The following is a 19920-nucleotide window of genomic DNA, read 5'->3' as shown; positions in this document are numbered from 1 at the left end:
ATATTACATTTACATAAATATTCAGACCCTTTACTCAGTACTTTGTTGAAGCACCTTTGACAGCAATTACAGACTCGATTATTCTTGGGTATGACACTACAAGCTTGGCCCACCTGTTTTTGGGGAGTTTCTCCCATTCTTCTCTGCAGATCCTCTCAAGCTCTGTCAGGTTGGATGGGTAGTGTCGCTGCACAGCTATTTTCAGGTCATTCCAGAGATGTTTGATTGGGTTCAAGTCTGGGCTCTGGCTGGGCCACTCAAGGACATTCGGAGACTTGTCCCGAAGCCACTCCTGCGTTGTCTTGGCTGTATGCTTAGGGTTGTTGTCCTGTTGGAAGGCGAACTTTCGCTCCAGTCTGAGAACCTGCTCCAGAGCGCTCAGGATTTCATCAAGGATCTCTCTTTACTTTGCTCCGTTCATCTTTGCCTCAAACCTGACTAGTTTCCCAGTCCCTGCCACTGCCACCACCATGCTTCACCGTTTAGATGGTGCCAGGTTTCCTCCAGACGTGACGCTTGACATTCAGGCCTAAGAGTTCAATATTGGTTTCATCTTACCAGAGAATCTTGTTTCTCATGGTCTGAGAGTCCTTTAGGTGCCATTTGGAAAACTCCAAGCGGGCTGTCGTGCCTTTTACTGAGGAGTGGCTTCCGTCTGGCCACTCTTCCATAAAGGCCTGATAGTGCTGCAGAGATGGTTGTCCTTCCGGCTGTCCTTCTCCACAAAGGAACTATGGAATTCTGTCAGAGTGATCATCGGGTTCTTTGTCATCTCCCTGACCAAGGCCCTTCTCCACCGATTGCTCAGTTTGTCCCTGCGGCCAGCACTAGGAAGAGTCTTGGTGGTTACTGTGTTCTTGGACATTTTTTGGTACCCTTCCCCAGATCTGTGCCTCGACACAATCCTGTCTCGGAGCTCTACGGACAATTCCTTCGACCTCGTGTCATGCACTTTCAACTTTGGGACCTTTTTATATAGACGGGTGTGTGCCTTTCCAAATCATGTCCAATCAATTGAATTTACTACAGGTGGACTCCAATCATTGTTGTAAAAACATCTCAAGGATGATCAATGGAAACAAGATGCCCCTGAGCTCAATTTCGAGTCTCATAGCGAAGGGTCTGAATACTTACGTAAATAAGGTATCTGTTTTTTTGTTTTTTTTAATATACCTTTGCAAAAATGTCAAACCTGTATTGTGTGTACATTGATGAGGATTTTTTTTAAATACATTTTAGAATAAGGCTGTAACTTTACAAAATGTGGAAAAATGGAAGGGGTCTGAATACTTTCCGAATGCACTGTAGCATGTATCGTGATCATCTGTGTAAGCAGAGAGGTTATGTAAAAGCATTACATATTGTTGTCTCTACCAACTCTGACCTATGTGCTCTCACTCTGTTTATTTCTCTTGCTCTCTTTCGGTCTCTGGATCCTCTCTCTCTCTGTCTCTGTGTGTCTCTCTTCTCAGACATGTGACACAGGCTGACCTGAAGAGCTCCGCCTTCTGGTTGAGAGTGAGCGTGGGAGCCACCGTGTTCGCCGTGCTGGGCTTCGCCATGTACAGAGTGCTGCTCAAACAACGGTGATCCACCCACCAACATCACCATGCAAACCCAACCTTTGCGAGACTTGTACCCAAATATTTCTGTGCTGTTTTGGCAACTACTATGGTGTATGGAGTGAATCCTAGCTTCCAGTTAAGTTGAATTTTCACTTAGTCATATATTGATGTCAATGTGAGACTAAGTGAAAATTCAACTTAAGTGCAAGTTAGGATCTGCCCCATAGGCAATAGGAGATGGCAGGACAGCACAAACGGATCTCAGACCAGGCTAAACCTTGCACCCTCTCCCAATAAATATCTCTCTAAGATCATAAAAGATCCACTATGTGATGAGGGGGAAAAAGCAAACGTTATTTAGTTTTATACCTAGAGATTTCATTTTGGTTTCTGAAAGTCTGTACTCAAAGTATGGCTATATATAATATTTATATTGAAAATGTGATTATATAACTACTACTGATGCAGCTTGTGATCTCTTCGTGCAAAATATATTTTTTTTGTTGGTTACCTGTGTGGATTGAAATGGGGAAACAATTCCATCTTAAGCAGTTGAAGTAAGGGTAGTGAAATGAGTATGCAAAATAACCAATACCATACACAAAAATATATGCTTTAAAACAAACACTGAAACAATGTATAAATAATGTGTATATATAACTGCTTGTATATTTGTTTTCCCTTGAACAAACGGGACATTATGAAGTTCATATGCTGACGGTATAATGGTACAACAAAGCCCCATTCAATGCTATAAAGGCATTAGCTTTCCATCATTTGTTTAGTATTTTCAAATTTTCTCAAACAAGTTCAGTAAGGGCTGTTCTACTGTTATTAAAAGAAGGTTGTTCTTTAGTTTGCCTTCCAGGGTCAGAAGCTTGGTGGCACACGTACAAATTTGTAAGGCTGAATCAGCCCATGTTCAATCAATGGCTGTTCCATATGGGATGATACTTTTTGTGTGTCTGCGCCTTACCCCTAGAACTCAGTAAGGCAGAAGTAGCCTCTGTGGCCCACCCATGGCTTCCTGTATGGGTATGGACCACCCAGGTGGTGTGTGTGTGTTGGGCATGCATGTCAAATTGTGTGTGTGTGTGTGTGTTGGGCGTGCATGTCAAATCAAATTGTGTGTGTTGGGCGTGCATGTCAAATCAAATTGTGTGTGTTGGGCGTGCATGTCAAATCAAATTGTGTGTGTTGGGCGTGCATGTCAAATCAAATTGTGTGTGTTGGGTGTGCATGTCAAATCAAATTGTGTGTGTTGGACATGCATGTCAAAATTGTGTGTGCTTGCTATGTGAGGCTGTACAGTTATTGTATTTGCAGGAGCTGTATTTGCATGCTTTGCTTTTTCTGATCATCCTCCAATATTGTTATAATATCAAATATACTGTTATTATGAAGCCAACATTCTTAATGGTATTATTCCAATTATACAAATGTTATCCAGCACCCCCAACTCCCAGAATATTAGGACAATTGTGTTTCACGTTTGCCTTTCCAGTGTTTATAATAAATACATCTACTTTAATCTTGTGTCAAGAATGTTTTATTGCATTTGGGGTCATTTTTTAAAATAAAAAGCAGCAGTTAATGCACACCCAAATAGTCCGAGGTGCTGACAAATGGAGAGGTACATTTTAAATAAAGAAAGTAGCATAATATATATATATGCTTCCAATGGTTTATTGGGTATCGCCAATGTTTTCGGAACAGTGCCTTCCTCAGAGCACGTAATGCAAGTCATCTGCAGACTGCGGAAGAGATTGGTATGATTTTGGCTTCAGAGTATTTGTTGTAGTATTGAGGTAATGCCAACATGCTGCTGAATGTTCTCTTAATTTCAGGTCCTCACTACATTGGTCAAGGAAGGTCCTACTGAGGGGTAGGGAAGGAGGCAGCCAGTGATGTCATTCCCCCTGCTTCTTGCCCCCGAAGTTCACGTGAAGGATGAGGTAATGTGACGTAGTAACTGTAGGTCTTCCTGTGGACACATGGGGGCAGTATTATCAAAATAATGATTCCAATGTCTACAGACGGCACACACCCATGTTTTTTTTTACCTTTATTTAACTAGGCAAGTCGGTTAAGAACAAATTCTTATTTTCAATGACGGCCTAGGAACAGTGGGTTAACTGCCTTGTTCAGGGGCAGAACGACAGATATTTACCTTGTCGGCTCGGGGATTCAATCTTGCAACCTATCGGTTATAATGGTGGAACAAGCTCCCTCACGATGCCAGGACAGCGGAGTCAATCACCACCTTCCGGAGACACCTGAAACCCCACCTCTTTAAGGAATACCTAGGATAGGATAAAGTAATCCTTCTAACCCCCCCTTAAAAGATTTAGATGCACTATTGTAAAGTGGTTGTTCCACTGGATATCATAAGGTGAATGCACCAATTTGTAAGAGCGTCTGCTAAATGACTTAAATGTAATAAGTACTATGCTCTAACCACTAGGCTATCTAATAACAATATTCAGGGCCCAGTTGGTTCCCTCAGGGACCAGATGTGACTAGTCTCTCTCTAATGAGCCCCATCAGACTGCATAAAATTGCCTTTTTAGCCATGAAGATTATTCCCTAGGGCCTAACTGATCGGTCTGTTAATTCTCTCTCTCTCTCTCTCTCTGTCTCTGTGTGTGAGGGCGACGCAAATACATGGAACGCAGAGCCTTAACAGTGTGTGTGAGTGAGTACATGTGTGTCTAGCAGGTCATTTGTACCTGTTTTCACCAGTTAACACCTACGCAGGCCGAGCTACTAACATTCTGAGACAGAGTTGATAAGCTTTCCTCTCACAGTGCAGGTGTTTACCTGCGGTTAGCCTCAGTTCCTCTGCTCTCTCTCTCTTCTGTTCCGTGGCCTGTTCTACTTTCAGAGCTGACGCCACCAGCAGTTGACCTGTGAAAGTTGACATGGGAACGCTTCACCCAGTTAGATCATTTAAATTGGCGGTTCCCCTCCTCTCCCGTGTTGAGTTGCGCTACAGGCGGGCCAATGGTTTGAGTCACTGGTGATGTGGGGGATGTTGATACTATGAGTGTCTCCAAGTGTCGCTGTAACTCATAATGAGTAACCTATTACGAGTGTCTCTAACTGACTGGCCAAATTGCATAGATTTCAGTATGTGCAACCAGCAGGGGATTGGAATGCTTTGCTCACGGGTTAGTTAAGCCAAGGCTATCGGACGGTGATACTCAAGTGAGCATGATCTAAGTAGAAGTTTGAATGGAAACCACAGCAGTGTTAGGCTAAAGTAATAGAAAAAGTCATTAGAAATGGAGACCCCACATTCAGTATATGTATAGAGTAGTTGAGATGTGGTTCTGGGTGATGAGATTAGTTTAATTGTGATCTCACACATGGTAATTGTACGGATGACTGCAGATGGCATCCCAACAGCTTAGCTCTCTCTCTCGGAGGAAACGTTTTGAGGCCAGTTGAGGACTGTAGGGTTGGTAGTATAGTATTTCGCTGTTAAAACATTGTTGGCTGCAGTTTCATCCAAAAGTGCTGTGTAGGTGTCACAAGACCCATAAGGTTAAAAACAACCTATAGCCATATTGTTTCCATGGTAATACTATCGAATCGCATGGGGAAGTTTTGTGAGAGAGATACAATCTCTTTACGGTGCTACCAGCCCACTCAAAAGCAGCTGCACCCCACAGCCACAAAATAACTTACACACACAACTTACACACACAAGCACATGCATGTGCACACAAACAACACAAAACACACAGGTTGATCTTAAATGAGTGGTTTGTTTAAAGTGATTATAGATAATGGGTAGGTGGTCCTCTGGAATGGAAGATTGTCATTGCAGGCCTGCAGGGGAGTGTTTGTTTATGACCCTAAAACACAACCTGGAATTTACAGGCCCTTATTACCCTCCTCTGAACTTCAACCCACTTATCACCCAGATACAGAGAGGAAGGAAGGTGGAAAGGAAAACTGTGTTTGGTACTTGGTACCATAAGTGTCCTAGACTTACTATCATAGTAGATCAGTAGGTGCTATGCTTCATGATTGAATTCACCACCCTTTCAGTGAATGTTGGATGGAAATATTACAGGATAGAGTTGTCCCTCTGAATTAAATCCGTATCAGGCACTTCCACTGTCTGAATGCTATGTTGTGTATTTCTAATAGCCTACACCCACATTTGTGAGAGTGTTGAATTGGGATACTCTTCAGCCAAGTCTACTCACTGAGTCACATGCGCGCACTGTCTATCTGATGACATAACGTGATAAAGTACCAGAGTGAGAGCCAGCTGGTGTGAACCGGGGTTCCTCGAAGCCTTCTGTGGGTGTGGATGGTGTTCTCACCTTGCAGCCAACAATCCATCTTTCTCTGCGCCGGAGGCACGCATGCGACAGTGCAACGGAACCGAAGGTGCCTGCCTGCCTATCGGCTTGAACGGTGCCAGAGTGCCGGCTGGTCCCGATCCAACTCCGGGAGCGGAGTCAGTGTGTTCCTAGAGGCTGCTGACAGACACAGCGGAGTTGGGCAGCTGGCCGAGCTGCGTCGCTGTAAACAACTGCGAGGGTACAATGACGCACCTGAATTTACACTTGCGCAACTTTTGGACGGTCGACTAGACATCTTTGGAGTCAGTGTTCCGTGACGGATTGCCATGACATTTAGACTACCCATGCTGTTTTTGCGCAGTAGACTGAGTAGTATTATATGCTGTTTTATGCTGAGGGGTTTTTCAACTATGCCTATTACCTTGTAATACACTATGACGTCTTCTCTTATTCACTATTGAAGTGAGTAGCCAATTTCTTTCATTATCGCCACACACACCTCTATTCTATTTCATTTTCAGGTGAGTCACATTGGAATGAACAATCACTGCTGTCAACTTGGATAGTTGCCTGCCTGTCCGTCCGTCCCAATGAGATTTCAGTACTTTGGCAGTGAAAAATGCCGTGTCTGTCTACAGAGAGCTGGACTGAGGTGCAGGTGGGCTGTCGTATGAAATAGGAGAAGGACTTGGTGGCCACACACCCCCAATTCAGTTGTTACACACACACACACACTGTCGCTCGGAGTGGCGAGACGCAGATGCGCACTCCACGGACACCCAACTCGGCACCCAACTTTTGTTCTGTGCGTGGATCTATTAAACATATCTTTTCTCTTCAATGAGCTTGTGAACAAACGGAGGATAGATGTTATTTTGTGGGCAAATATATTTTTCTAAATATCCGCAAAGGACCAGGGTTGGAATAAGGATGCCCAATTGTGTTTGAGACACCTGCGTTGATTAACCTCGCTTGGTGATTTCTCAAATATGGATTATGTGCGTAATGTGGCTCAAATAGCAGAGAAAGGATATTGTTTTTGTCGGTAAGGATTTAATATTGAATCGCTCAGTAGTGCATTGAGGAGAAGGGCAGCCGCAGCCTGACGATGCCGGACGCGTCTCGGGACGTGCCGGTGCATTCCTCTCCAGCAGTGGCGGCGAACGCGGAGGGAGACGAGATAGAAGTGCTGGAGAGTATCGATGTTCTTCCCGTGGCCCCAGAGGACGTAAGTCTTGAGCCATATTCATATTGTCATCAGCGTTTTTCAATTTCATCCTAACACAGAAGATCACAATAAAGGCACATTTTTCCCACGGTGTATTATTCTACAGTAGCGAATCTTTTTTATTTAACTAGACAATACAAATAATAACACATTTTTATTTACAATGATGGCCTATGTTATGTCAGCATTATATCATACTGTGTTATGGTTGTAAGCTATGAATATTATTATGCCAACGACCATTCTCAGACAGCTTCCTAGACTCATACATAGACCATAGTCATTATATCATCACCGTCAACAATCCATTGACTATATGTGTTCATTACAGCTAACTGAGCAGGCGTAGCATGGCTACTACCATACATAATTGATGATGTCTTCAATTGTTCAATTATATTGATTTATTGAATGAAGGAAAGTTCTTGTAGGCTACCTGCCGACATCACTCCTTAATGACAGGTGTGTCTATCTGTTAAATGGCCCCTTTCTCTCTGAAACCTTTTCTTTCCTCTTTTCTCAATCTTTCCCTCCCCGCTCCTTTCCTCTTTCCCTATCTCAGCAATGGAAATCTCTGTTCGACAAGGTATGTATAGTCGTTGTGTTACGGACTCTCTCTGTTTCATGCTCACTCATGAAGGGTGTCTACTTCTGTCTTTTTATGTGAGGAACTGTTTGCTGTCCTAACTTTGTAACTTGTTACATGTTAACATGTGCTTTATTGCTACCGTATTTAGTACTAAAACTGTGACTTATGAGCTGACCTTCATCTTCGCCCAATACTCATGGAATAGCAAGTCAACTATCCTTGACATTATTATAAAGTCTAGCTCCTGTCATTCCTGCGGTGGCGGTGAGTCGAGCCCTTGATGCCTGAGGAATGGGAGGCGGAGAACCAGATAAAAGAAGCAAGCAGGTTGTGTTGGGTGTGTCCCTCCTCCAGTCCTCCTGACATCGACCCTCCCAAATGCATTTAGAGCAATACATAATCCTGGTTACAGTTGCCGTTGCTCCGCCTGTGGGCTGTCATGTCAGCGGCCACAGAGACAAACAAGTGTGTGTGTGTGTGTGTGTGTGTGTGTGTGTGTGTGTGTGTTATGCCCAGGCCATCAGGTTGGCATGACAGACGGAATACCAGACCCCCCCCAACTCGCACACCCTCTCTCTCACCACTCCATCCCAGGGAGCCGCCTCAACACCTGCCTGCCCCAGCCCGGCCCGCGGGCCCCACACTCACTCCTGGTCTCTCAGGGGGGGACAAAGGAAGTATAAGGGGGTTAGGGAGGGGGACAGGGGGGAAGTCAGAGGCTCGTGTCAGGCTCGCTCTTTCAGGCTCTGGAGGACTGGCCAGGGACTCATGGGATTACGGGAAAAGGGGGTCGGGGTCTTTGGTGTGTTTATGTGTGTGTGGGGTGGGTATACATTGAGGAAAGGCATTGAGCGGGCCTCTCAATCCACTGCCTTTATGCGGCGCGGCATCGCTTTGAATTTCTCAAGTGGCCTTCAGACTAGATGGGAGGGGAGGCGGGGGGCGAACCATATATAGCCTATAGAAGGGGTTGCTGTCCAGTCTGGCAGCTACAAATGCCCTTTCACTCTTTTATTCCCTCCCCCCCGTCCACCTCTTAAATGACCCGTTCCATTTGTCATACATTGGAAATGTTGACCTTTAGGGTCACTCAGCTCCTCACAGTGGACACCAAGGAAGATAAATTATAGAGTGGATGGTGGATCAGAAATGGGGATTTTTACTGGCAACCATTGGATGACTGAAAAAAAATGGAATAGTTGGACGTTCAGAAACGGAGGAATAGGCCCTACTCGTTGGATGTTTAGTTCATAAATGGAGGAAAAGTGTCACAGTTGTCGTAAGAACGGGACCAAGGCGCAGCGGATGTTGAGTTCTACATATTTATTACAAAGTGAAACTAAGCAAAAGCAAATAAATCAATAAACGAACAACGAAACATGACTACGTGGTGTACATGCACAAACACAAAACAATATCCCACAAACACAGGTGGGAACAAGGGCTCTCTATGGTCAGGGCGTGACAGTACCCCCCCAAAGGTGCGGACTCCGGCCGCAAAACCTGAAACCAAATGGGAGGGTTTGGGGGGGGTGACTAGTGTCGGTGGCGGCTCCGGTGCGGGTCGTAGCCCCCCCCCCCCAGACCCCGGATCCGACCATGGCGCCGGGCTGAACGATGTGCCTGGACTGGGCATTGGCGCAGAGAAGGGCTCCGGCCCTGGAGCTGGGTTGGACGCCGTGCCTAGACTGGGCATCGGTGCAGAGAAAGGCTCTGGCCATGGAGCTGGGTTGAACGCCGCGCCCGGACTGGGCACCGGTGCAGAGGAAGGCTCCGGCCTTGGAACTGGGCTGGTCGCCGTGCCTGGACTGGGCACCGGCGCTGAGAAAGGCTCCGGCCTAGGAGCGGGACTGGATGCCATGTCTGGACTGGACACCGGCGCAGAGGAGGGCTCCTGCCATGAAGCTGGACTGGATGCCGTGCCTGGACTGGGCACCAGCACAGAAGAATGCTCCGGCCATGGAGCGGGACTGGACACCGTGCCTGGACTGGGCACCGGCGCAGAGGAAGGCTCCTGCCCTGGAGCTGGACTGGATGCCGTGCCTGGACTGGGCACCGGCGCAGAGGAAGGCTCCTGCCCTGGAGCTGGACTGGACGCCTTGCCTGGAAGCTCTGGACCGGGAACCGTCGCCGGAAGCTCCGAACCGGGAACCGTCGCCGGAAGCTCCGGACCGTGAACCGTCGCCGTAAGACCCCGGATCCGACCATGGCGCCGGGCTGGACGATGTGCCTGGACTGGGCATCGGCGCAGAGAAGGGCTCCGGCCCTGGAGCTGGGTTAGACGCCGTGCCTTGACTGGGCATCGGCGCAGAGAAAAGCTCCGGACCGTGAACCGTCGCCGGAAGCTCTGGACTGTGAATGCGCACTGGAGGCCTAGTGCATGGAGCCGGTACAGGTGGCACCGTACTGGTGACACGCACTTCAGGGCGAGTGCAGGGAGCAGGCACAGGACGTACCGGACTGGTGACACGCACTTCAGGGCGAGTGCGGGGAGCAAGCACAGGACGTACCGGACTGGGGACACGCACTTCAGGGCGAGTGCGAGGCGGCGGCACAGGATGTACCGGACTGGGAACACGCACTTCAGGGCGAGTGCGAGGTGGCGGCACAGGATGTACCGGACTGGGAACACGCACTTCAGGGCGAGTGCGAGGAGGAGGCACAGGACGTACCGGACTGGGGAGGCGCACTGGAGGCCAGAAGCGTGGAACCGGCCCAGGTTGCACCAAACTGCTAACCGGTTCCTCTGGTCGGCTGTTGAGCAGAACACACTTGCACAACATCTCTCTCATCTCTCTCTCTCCCAACTTCCCCATTGCCTCCTTGACGGTCTCTGGCTCTTCAGGGCGAGTGCAGGGAGCAGGCACATGACGTACCAGGCTGGGGAGGCGCACTGGAGATCTGGTGCGTGGAGCCGGCACAGATGGCACCGGACTGATGACCTGATCTTCAGCCCGCCTGCACTGCAGCCTACTCTTTGCCAACATCATTCTCTGATATCTTTCTTCACATTGCTCCATCGACTCCCAGGCGGGCTCTGGCTCTCTCCTTGGGTCGACCGACCACTTGCTCCATGTGCTCTGGCTCTTGCCGCGGCTCAGCCGGGCCACCCCTTGTGCCCACCCCCCCCAAAAAAAAATCTTGGGGTTTTCCTTGGGCTTTCTGTGGCCGCATCCACCCATCACTTCTTCCCATGTCCAACAATCCTTTACCTCGTGGATATGCTGCTTAGTCCTCTTTTGGTGGGATATTCTGTCACGGTTGTTGTAAGAACGGGACCAAGGCGCTGTGGATGTTGAGTTCCACATATTTATTACAAAGTGAAACTTTAAGATAAAGCAAATAAATCAATAAACGAACAACGAAACATGACTACGTGGTGTACATGCACAAACACAAAACAATATCCCACAAACACAGGTGGGAAAAATAGCTACTTAAATATGATCCCCAATTAGAGGCAACGATTACCAGCTGCCTCTAATTGGGAACCAAACCAAAACACCAACATAGAAATGTTAAACTAGAACACACCCTCGTCATGCCCTGACCTACTACACCATAGAGAAACAAGGGCTCTCTATGGTCAGGGCGTGACAAATAGGCCTTGCTCGTTGGATGTTTAGTTCATAAATGGAGGAATAGGCCCTGCTCGATGGATGTTTAGTTCATAAATGGAGGAATAGGCCTTGCTCGATGGATGTTTAGTTCATAAATGGAGGAATAGGCCTTGCTCGATGGATGTTTAGTTCATAAATGGAGGATTAGGCCTTGCTTGATGGATGTTTAGTTCATAAATGGAGGAATAGGCCTTGCTCGTTGGATGTTTAGTTCATAAATGGAGGAATAGGCCTTGCTCGTTGGATGTTTAGTTCATAAATGGAGGAATAGGCCTTGCTCGTTGGATGTTTAGTTCATAAATGGAGGAATAGGCCTTGCTCGTTGGATGTTTAGTTCATAAATGGAGGATTAGGCCTTGCTCGATGGATGTTTAGTTCATAAATGGAGGAATAGGCCTTGCTCGATGGATGTTTAGTTCATAAATGGAGGAATAGGCCTTGCTCGTTGGATGTTTAGTTCATAAATGGAGGAATAGGCCTTGCTCGATGGATGTTTAGTTCATAAATGGAGGATTAGGCCTTGCTCGATGGATGTTTAGTTCATAAATGGAGGAATAGGCCTTGCTCGTTGGATGTTTAGTTCATAAATGGAGGAATAGGCCTTGCTCGATGGATGTTTAGTTCATAAATGGAGGATTAGGCCTTGCTCGATGGATGTTTAGTTCATAAATGGAGGAATAGGCCTTGCTCGTTGGATGTTTAGTTCATAAATGGAGGATTAGGCCTTGCTCGTTGGATGTTTAGTTCATAAATGGAGGATTAGGCCTTGCTCGATGGATGTTTAGTTCATAAATGGAGGATTAGGCCTTGCTTGATGGATGTTTAGTTCATAAATGGAGGAATAGGCCTTGCTCGTTGGATGTTTAGTTCATAAATGGAGGAATAGGCCTTGCTCGTTGGATGTTTAGTTCATAAATGGCAAAGTTTGTACCACATATACCACCGTATTTCCTATATAGTTGACTAATCTTGAACAGAGCCGTGTTCAAAAGTTGTGCACTATTTAGGGAATAGGGAACCATTTTGATCACAGGTAATATGATACAGGGATAATGTTTCCCATAATTCTTTGCTTTGTCATCTCGAGAGCACAAATTGTCCGTCCACATCACCCAGATTGTTTAGCTGGCCCATGTGCCAACGCCTCTTTCTAGGTTCCGTCCCAAATGGTACCCTATTCCCTATGTAGTGCACTACTTTTGACCAGAATCCTATGGGTCCTGGTCAAAAGTAGTGCACTGTAAAGGGAATAGGGTGCCATTTGGGACACATACCTAAATGACTCCCAGGCTGGTGTTTTAATCAAAGTGCTGTGTGCTCTGTTCAGTTCCCACAATGTCCCCTGAGAGGACTTTGTTGCAGTGAAAGTGCTTTCTCTTCAACCAGGAAATAAGATAATAAACCTACGATAGCTCTGATTTGTGTTACCTATCTAAGATCTCTAAACATACTAGGGAATGGGGACTACTACGACACACACACACACACACACACACACACACACACACACACACACACACACACACACACACACACACACACACACACTACTGGCCTGATTAGTGATGATGGTGAAACCACTCAAGAAGAAACAGTCTGAGTATTTGTGTCTTGCCCTCACAGAAAAATGAAACAAACAAGTTGGTGTTTTTCCTTGAAAGACGACCCAAGGGATATTTGTTTTTGTTTTTATGACTGTGTAAGGCAGTGCAGTGTGCATTACAAATGTTATAGTGGATATTTGTTGCGTTACCTCATTCTGTTTCCTTAGTGGTTGGTGGAGAGGGAGTAGGAGCTTATTGTGTTTCTTGCTTGTTGCGCTGACACATTTCTGTGTACAACCCAAACTGTGTACACACTCAGTCATTATCTGGGATGGGAATGTCTCCATTAGTCACCCCCTCTTACCTTTCTATGGAAGTGCCCAGATGAAGTCAGCACCAGACAGGAATAATAAGTCCGTATACTGATGTAAATGGTTTGGAACTCATGGGTGAAGGAACACATGGAGGATACCCTGCTTGCTAATGTTACAACTCTCTGGCTGACCTTTGAATGACTTTAACAAAAGCTCTTAACACCATCTTATTTGAGTCACAGAGTACATACCAAAGAAATAGAATCTATACAGCGGTTCCCAGCCCTATCTACAGATGATATTTCTATGGTACAGACTGTGACTGAACCATTGACCAGTAACAGAGAAAACCTGTGTTGAAGGAGTGCTGTGCGATAACACTTGTTCTACAGGCCCCAATCCCATTATTACCCCATCTGCCTTCCCTGTGTGTCCCCACAATGGCCAGTCGTCCCCACACTGTATCCTTTGTGTTGACATGTGCCACTGTACTGTACACACACAATCCTGCTCTGCCTGCCTCTGGCCTGTTAAGACGCCAACAGGCACGCATCCAGAACAGAGGGAATTATGGGGATTAAGACTTTTTCACATGGGCACACAGTGTACACCACAGGAGGTTGGTGGCACCTTAATTGGGGAGGACGGGCTCGTGGTAATGGCTAGAGCGGAATAAGTAGAATGGCATCAAATACATTCCATTTGCTCTATTCCAGCCATTATTATGAGCCATCCTCCCCTCAGCAGCCTCCACTGGTGTACACACATCCAGTTTAACCAGGATCCTGTCACATTACACGCTACAGTGAACTGGGGACAGGAACCAGTCAAATGCTCTTTGATCGGAGTGGGGACCCACCTGTTCTTAGTGTGTGTGTGTGTGTGTGTGTGTGTGCATGCCTCTCAATCTGGGCTCTTTATCTCATGCCGTTGTATGTGTCAATGAGCATGTGAAGTGGAGCGTGGCTGCAATTGACAGAATAGGAAGGCAGGCAGTCATCATTTCGGGCATCTTTTGTTTAGCGCCACTCACTCGGTCCCCACATGGTACAGCTGCCAGCCTCTCAACCCTGTCATTCTTCTCTTCTCCATTGTCATGACTCAGAGGGTTGATTGTCAACAGTCCAGGTAACTGGTACTAATTGGGTTTGAGCCAAAATGGTGTCCCTGGTCTGATTGTAGGGTTGCCATACGTCCTCTCTCATCCCATTACTCTCAGCATTTAGGTGTTTACTTCCTGTTAGCTCCGCCAACTTGTGTTGTATGTGTTGATGCTGGTTTCCCATACCTCCTAAACCAATGTTCTCTCAATATTGAGGTTTTCATCATAGAGATAGATTAGTCTATATGTATAGCTCTATATGTAGGCTATAATCTCTATGCTTTTTTTATGCTTTAAATACATTTCCTTATTTCCCTAATGAAAGGGAGTTCCAGTCAGTAAGTTATGAGCAGCTGTTTTAATGTTGCGCTATAAATAGCCCCTCCCCTGCCTGTCGATCTGTCGATAGACAGAAAGATTTGCTGCTGCTTCAGGCATAACTGGCTGCAGTCTGCAGTGTGTACACATGGAGAGATGAAATATGGCAGCACAAAATGAACGTGTATCTTTTGATGGTTCAATGCTATGTGCTCTACACACATGGCGCAGAGTGGTCCCGTGTGTGTGTGTGTACAGCATATGTTTGTTTAATGTGTATTTATTTGTGTATGTGTGTGTGACTGTGTGTACCTACAGTATGTCCCTAAGTTTGTCTTCGATATGTTAAATCCGTTAGAGGGGGTCAGCGGGGTGGAATCGATGCCAGTGAGTGGTACTCTGGGGAGAGTGTTTGACTCTGTGTGTGACTGTGTGGATGTAGGGATACGCCAGCTGTCAGTGCAGAGACCCTGTGTCATCTCTCTTTCCCTCTCCTCTCCCCCCTGTCTCTCTCTCTCTCTCTCTCTCTCTCTCCCCCTGTTTAGTTTTTCGGCCGATTTGGCTTCAGTTTCTACAGTGAAGTGGATAACATTGCTGAGGAGAGGAGAGTACCCATCATCCACTTACAGGCTCTCTTAAGTTCACCGTCGCTTGAGAACGTTTACACACGTCAGTAGGTTTACTGCAGGGGTCTGATGGGGTGACATCCTGTTAGTGACATCCTCTGAGTTTTTATTAACATGTTATTATACTCAGTATATCATTCCCTTTTTACGCTCAGTGAAAGTTCATCTTTTGAATTTCTCTCTGACTGTGGGAGCAAGTTACATGTCACTCATAGCTCCCAGTCTAGGCCATAAGTTGAGTACAGTAGCAGAACCTACCCTGCAATGTCTGCAATATTTTTGTGAATTCCCCTGTTTCCACAGAAACCCTTGACATACCGATCAAGACTTCCCGAACTTGGGAGCGGGCGCAGGTGCTAAACGGCTCCTATTTCAGCTTGTCACTCAGATCTATTGGGATCAAAGACACTAAGATCCATTCATTCCTTATGTCTGAAACTGTGATACCTTCCCACAGGTTGTGGTTACAGGGGATACTATACTGGGAGAGTCCTCTCCTGGCAGGGACCCACCACTCTGCTCTAAACGCCTGGGGGCCTGCAGTATGTGTGGGTTTCATGTCTTTTGTGCCAAAGTCTTTCCGTGGTCTTTGTGTTTGTTGGAGTTTCTACGTTTTACTCGTTGGGTTTGTGTGTGTTTCTTGTGAATGTGTGTGTTTGTGAGTGTGTGTATCAGGGTTCTGGACCAGTTATACTGGGGTTTAGGTGAGACAAAAGGTCTAGTGCGGTGGTAACCAATCTTTTCTGAGTCAAGATCACTTAAGCTAAAACATTTTGACCCCCTTTTCTCTTCGTGTTATCCAATTGGTAGTTACAGTCTTGTCTCATCGCTGTAACTCCCGTATGGACTCGGGAGAGACAAAGGTCGAGAGCCGTTCGTCATCCGAAACTCAACCCAACGAAGCCGCACTGCTTCTTGACACAATGCCCACTTAACACGGAAGCCAGCAGCACCAATGTGTCGGAGGAAACACCGCACACCTGGCGACCATGTCAGCGTGCACTGCCCCCAGCCCTCCACAGGAGTCGCTAGTGCGCGATGGGACAAGTACATCCCTGCCGGCCAAACCCTCCCATAACCCGGACGACGCTGGGCCAATTGGGCTCCACCCCATGGGTCTCCCGGTCGCGGCCGGCTGCGTCAGACCCTGGACTCAAACCCAGAATCTCTAGTGGCACAGCTAGCACTGCGATGCAGTGCCTTAGACCACTGCGCCACTCGGGAGGCCGTCAAGATCACTGAGTCAAAATGCAAGCCGAGATCTACCACTCAGATTTTGTTTTAAACACAACTTAAAAAACTTAAGCCTGTGCAACATGAACCTATTAAAATCCATTCTGTAGCAATGAGGTTTGTAGTTGGCTGTAGACCCAATACATTACCACTGCATATTGACTATGCTTGAATTGCCCTGCCAATGTTGTTCTTCTCAGGCAATATAGACATTATATTGCAACATTTTAGGTATATAATCACACTGGAAATATATCATTTATTGTTTTACTTTGTCACACCTGCTCCCGCTCTCCCTCTCTGGCTCTCGAGGGCACCAGGCTGCCCAGCACTACTCACTCATTACGCACACCTGTTTCCCTTGTCACGCGCATCAGCGATTCATTGCACTCACCTGGACTCAATCACCTGTGTCATTACCTCCCCTATATATGTCTGTTCCCCAGCTTTGTTCCCCGCTTCAGCATTAATTGTTGCTTGTCATTTTGTTACCCGGTTCTGATGCTGTTCCTGTCCTGTTCCATGTCTGTGCTATATTAAATGTTCACTCTCCGTACCTGCTTCTCTACTGCAGTATCGGTTCTTACATACTTGTGAGGTACAGCTGAGTGAGCATAATAATTTCCATATTTTTTTACTGGACTGACGACCAGCATCTGATGGGTAGTCTGAGGAGAGGAAGGGTGCAGTGGTGAGGCTGCCTCTTACCCAACTTACCGTCCCTCCGCTCTCCCTCCCCTCTGGGAACACAGTCTTCCGTTGATGGTAGAACTCAAGTCGCACTGCATTATTTCTGCATCATGCACCAATTCACGTTGTTACTCCGATGACCAGAGAAAGTGAAATATTCATCGATATTAAAAAAGACAAGCAGGAAGCTGCTAATAATAACAACGCAAGCTTATCGAAACACTTTGCTACTCATTCATTGCAGCTGCAGTGCTGGTTGTAGCGCTAGTGGAAGTAGGGAGAACGTGCATTTCATGGCTTATAAAAGTGTTGAACAAAGTGTTGACAGTACTGAATAACAACTTAAACATGAACATACTCATAAAAACAGCAGCTCTTTGCTGTATTCGTTGAGTCTCTCTCTAGTCATGGTTGTAAAAGTTTAGAACTCTCATATTATCAACTTTGCTGTGTGCTTGAGGCTTCTTTTTAGTCTATGGCTCGAAGAAACTGCAGACACGGTGATCTGAGCTATCTGATTGGCCAGAGGTAGGCCTATAAGTGTGCGTGATTTGCTCTCTGGGCCTGCTGGGTAGGCGGAGTTCTACCTTCAGACATATGAAATGGTTCAAAATGGAAACACTTTGCCATCTCGGTGCTAAGGCTGCTGAAACAAGTGCAGCTACTGCCAACAGCGCGACTCTATATAATAAAAAATATATAGGAACGAAAGGCCACAGAGTTTCTAAACTCAGAGACGCAGCATTGCGAGACTGTTTGGAAAGTAGACTAAGCAGACCAGGCCGGGGTTTAAGGTTTGAGAAGTCAATGAGAGAAGTGAAAAATTCTTAGTTGTTAATTTTTCATTATCTAAAGAAAGGCTCAACCTAGATTCAAGTCAATGTCTTTGAAACATGGTATTGCTCCAACTTCGTGAAAGTGACAAACTGACACCTTTTTATTTTTGTGAAAAACAACTTAGGGCCTCCCGAGTGGTGCAGCGGTCACTAGAGGCGTCACTACAGATCCGGGTTCGAGCCCGGGCTGTGTCGCAGCTGGCCGCGACCGGGAGACCATGACGTGGCGCACAATTGACCCAGCGTCGTCTGGGTTAGGGGAGGGTTTTGCCGGCCGGGAAGTCCTTGTCCCATTGCGCTCTAGCGACTCCTGTGGCGGGCCGGGCGCGTGCATGATGACACGGTCGCCAGTTGGACGGTATTTCCTCCGACACATTGGTGCGTCTGGCCTCCGGGTTAAGAGGGCAGTGTGTCAAGAAGCAGTGTGGCTAAGGAGGTTCGGGTTTCGGAGGACGCATTGCTCTCGACCTTCACCTCTCCCGAGTCCATAGGGGAGTTGCAACGATGTGACAAGACTGTAACTACCAATTGGATATCACGAAATTTGTGGAGAAAAAGGGTTCAAAAAGTATATAATTAACAACTACTTTATATTGAAGGAGTGCCTTTGATTTGATGGCCTGCAGATGTGCAGTTTGGCGCGAGACGACCATTAGACCCAACGACGTGTTTCTGCACATGAGCTTAGCTAGCCTACAAGTGTGATCGGGATTTCTATTGGAGAAGCAGTTTTATCCTATCTTCATACTGTACTGTCTTTGGCAAGGCTTTATCGTTGTTTTTTTTTACAGAAATGTTTGGTGATCAACTAGGAATGCCTTGGCGACCACTGGTCTAGTGAATCAGCGCTCATACACACACACACACACACACACCACACACACACACACACACACACACACACACACACACACACACACACACACACACACACGTCTGTCTCTGTGACACATTCCTGCCCCACAAACCCTACTGGTTCAACACTGAAGCCCTTCAGGTGGACTGTTGACACTGCAACAATTAACAGTGTGCTTTTAATTTAAACCTCAAACCAGTGTAACTGAATACTTCCCTTGTGTTCACCAGGGCATTTTAGCAGTCCCCTTTAAAACACCTCACCGTCTAGCTGTGTGTATTGTCTCCCTAGACATTACACTAGTGTTGAAGTGAGGACAGCTTGCGGTTTAGATGAAATAAAGCGAGGGCCTGGAAATTCAAAGCTTGTTGGCGTTTCCTGCAGCAACTTTTCCTTCCACTCACAAACCTTTTCTTCCCACTCACAAACCCAAACTAAAAGGCTAAACTGACCATTTTTCAGCACTCCTAGTCTGAGATTCATACTTGGTCTGTATCTTCCGTATTCTACCTCAGTAGCACTATTTCCTGCTTTGGCTGACACATCAAATCACATTTTATTTGTCACACGTGCCGAATACAACAGGTGTAGACTTTACAGTGAAATGCTTACTTAAAAGCCCTTAACCAACAAGGCAGTTTTAAGAAAAAACTAAAAAAGTAAGACAATAACAATAGCAAGGCTATATACAGGGGGTACAGGTACAGAGTCAATGTGCAAATGTGCAGGGGCACCGGTGTCGAGGTAATTGAGGTAATTATGTACATATAGGTAAAGTTATTAAAGTGGCTATGCATAGATAATAACAGAGAGTAGCAGCAGCATGGGGGGGGGGCAATGTAAATAGTCTGGGTAGCCATTTGATTAGCTGTTCAGGAGTCTTATGGCTTGGGGGTAGAAGCTGTTTAGAAGCTTCTTGGACCTAGACTTGGCGCTCCGGTACCGCTTGCCGTGTCGTAGCAGAGAGAACAGTCTATGACTGGGGTAGCTGGAGTCTTTGACCGTTTTTAGGGCCTTCCTCTGACACCGCCTGGTATAGAGGTCCTGGATGGCAGGAAGCTTGGCCCCGGTGATGTACTG

The 19920-nt window shown here is 46.6% G+C and overlaps 2 protein-coding genes and 1 long non-coding RNA gene across 6 annotated transcripts in view; 2 read left to right on the top strand and 1 right to left on the bottom strand.

Annotated features, from left to right (window-relative positions):
• Positions 1-3096, top strand: part of LOC106564657 (mitochondrial Rho GTPase 1-A) — a 34745-nt gene extending 31649 nt beyond the window's left edge. For all 3 annotated transcript variants that reach the window (XM_014130845.3, XM_014130843.3, XM_045691212.2), the window contains one exon: positions 1473-3096. In XM_014130845.3, coding sequence (XP_013986320.1) covers positions 1473-1590 — 118 coding nt within the window. In that variant the 3' untranslated portion in view covers positions 1591-3096. The remainder of the gene's footprint in view (positions 1-1472) is intronic.
• Positions 3097-3104: 8 nt separating this feature from the next.
• On the bottom strand, positions 3105-6031 carry LOC106564660 (uncharacterized). Its single transcript, XR_006757945.2, has 4 exons — positions 5903-6031; positions 4386-4472; positions 3736-3841; positions 3105-3549 (listed from the first exon to the last, which is right to left on the bottom strand). It is a non-coding gene; the product is annotated as an uncharacterized LOC106564660 (long non-coding RNA).
• Positions 6032-6116: 85 nt separating this feature from the next.
• The window catches only part of LOC106564658 (rhomboid-related protein 3-like), a 42160-nt gene continuing 28356 nt past the window's right edge, over positions 6117-19920 (top strand). Inside the window, exons 1-2 of one of the 2 annotated variants that reach the window (XM_082958836.1) lie at positions 6117-7112; positions 7675-7698. In XM_082958836.1, coding sequence (XP_082814962.1) covers positions 6993-7112; positions 7675-7698 — 144 coding nt within the window. In that variant the 5' untranslated portion in view covers positions 6117-6992. The remainder of the gene's footprint in view (positions 7113-7674; positions 7699-19920) is intronic. The other variant, XM_082958837.1, reaches the window with a different exon arrangement.

This window comes from Salmo salar, chromosome 12 (assembly GCF_965601325.2).
Source record: "Salmo salar chromosome 12, fSalSal1, whole genome shotgun sequence".
Lineage (NCBI taxonomy): Eukaryota > Metazoa > Chordata > Actinopteri > Salmoniformes > Salmonidae > Salmo > Salmo salar.
Note: the sequence above shows the minus strand (reverse complement) of the source record. Positions and strands in the feature narration are given on the sequence as shown.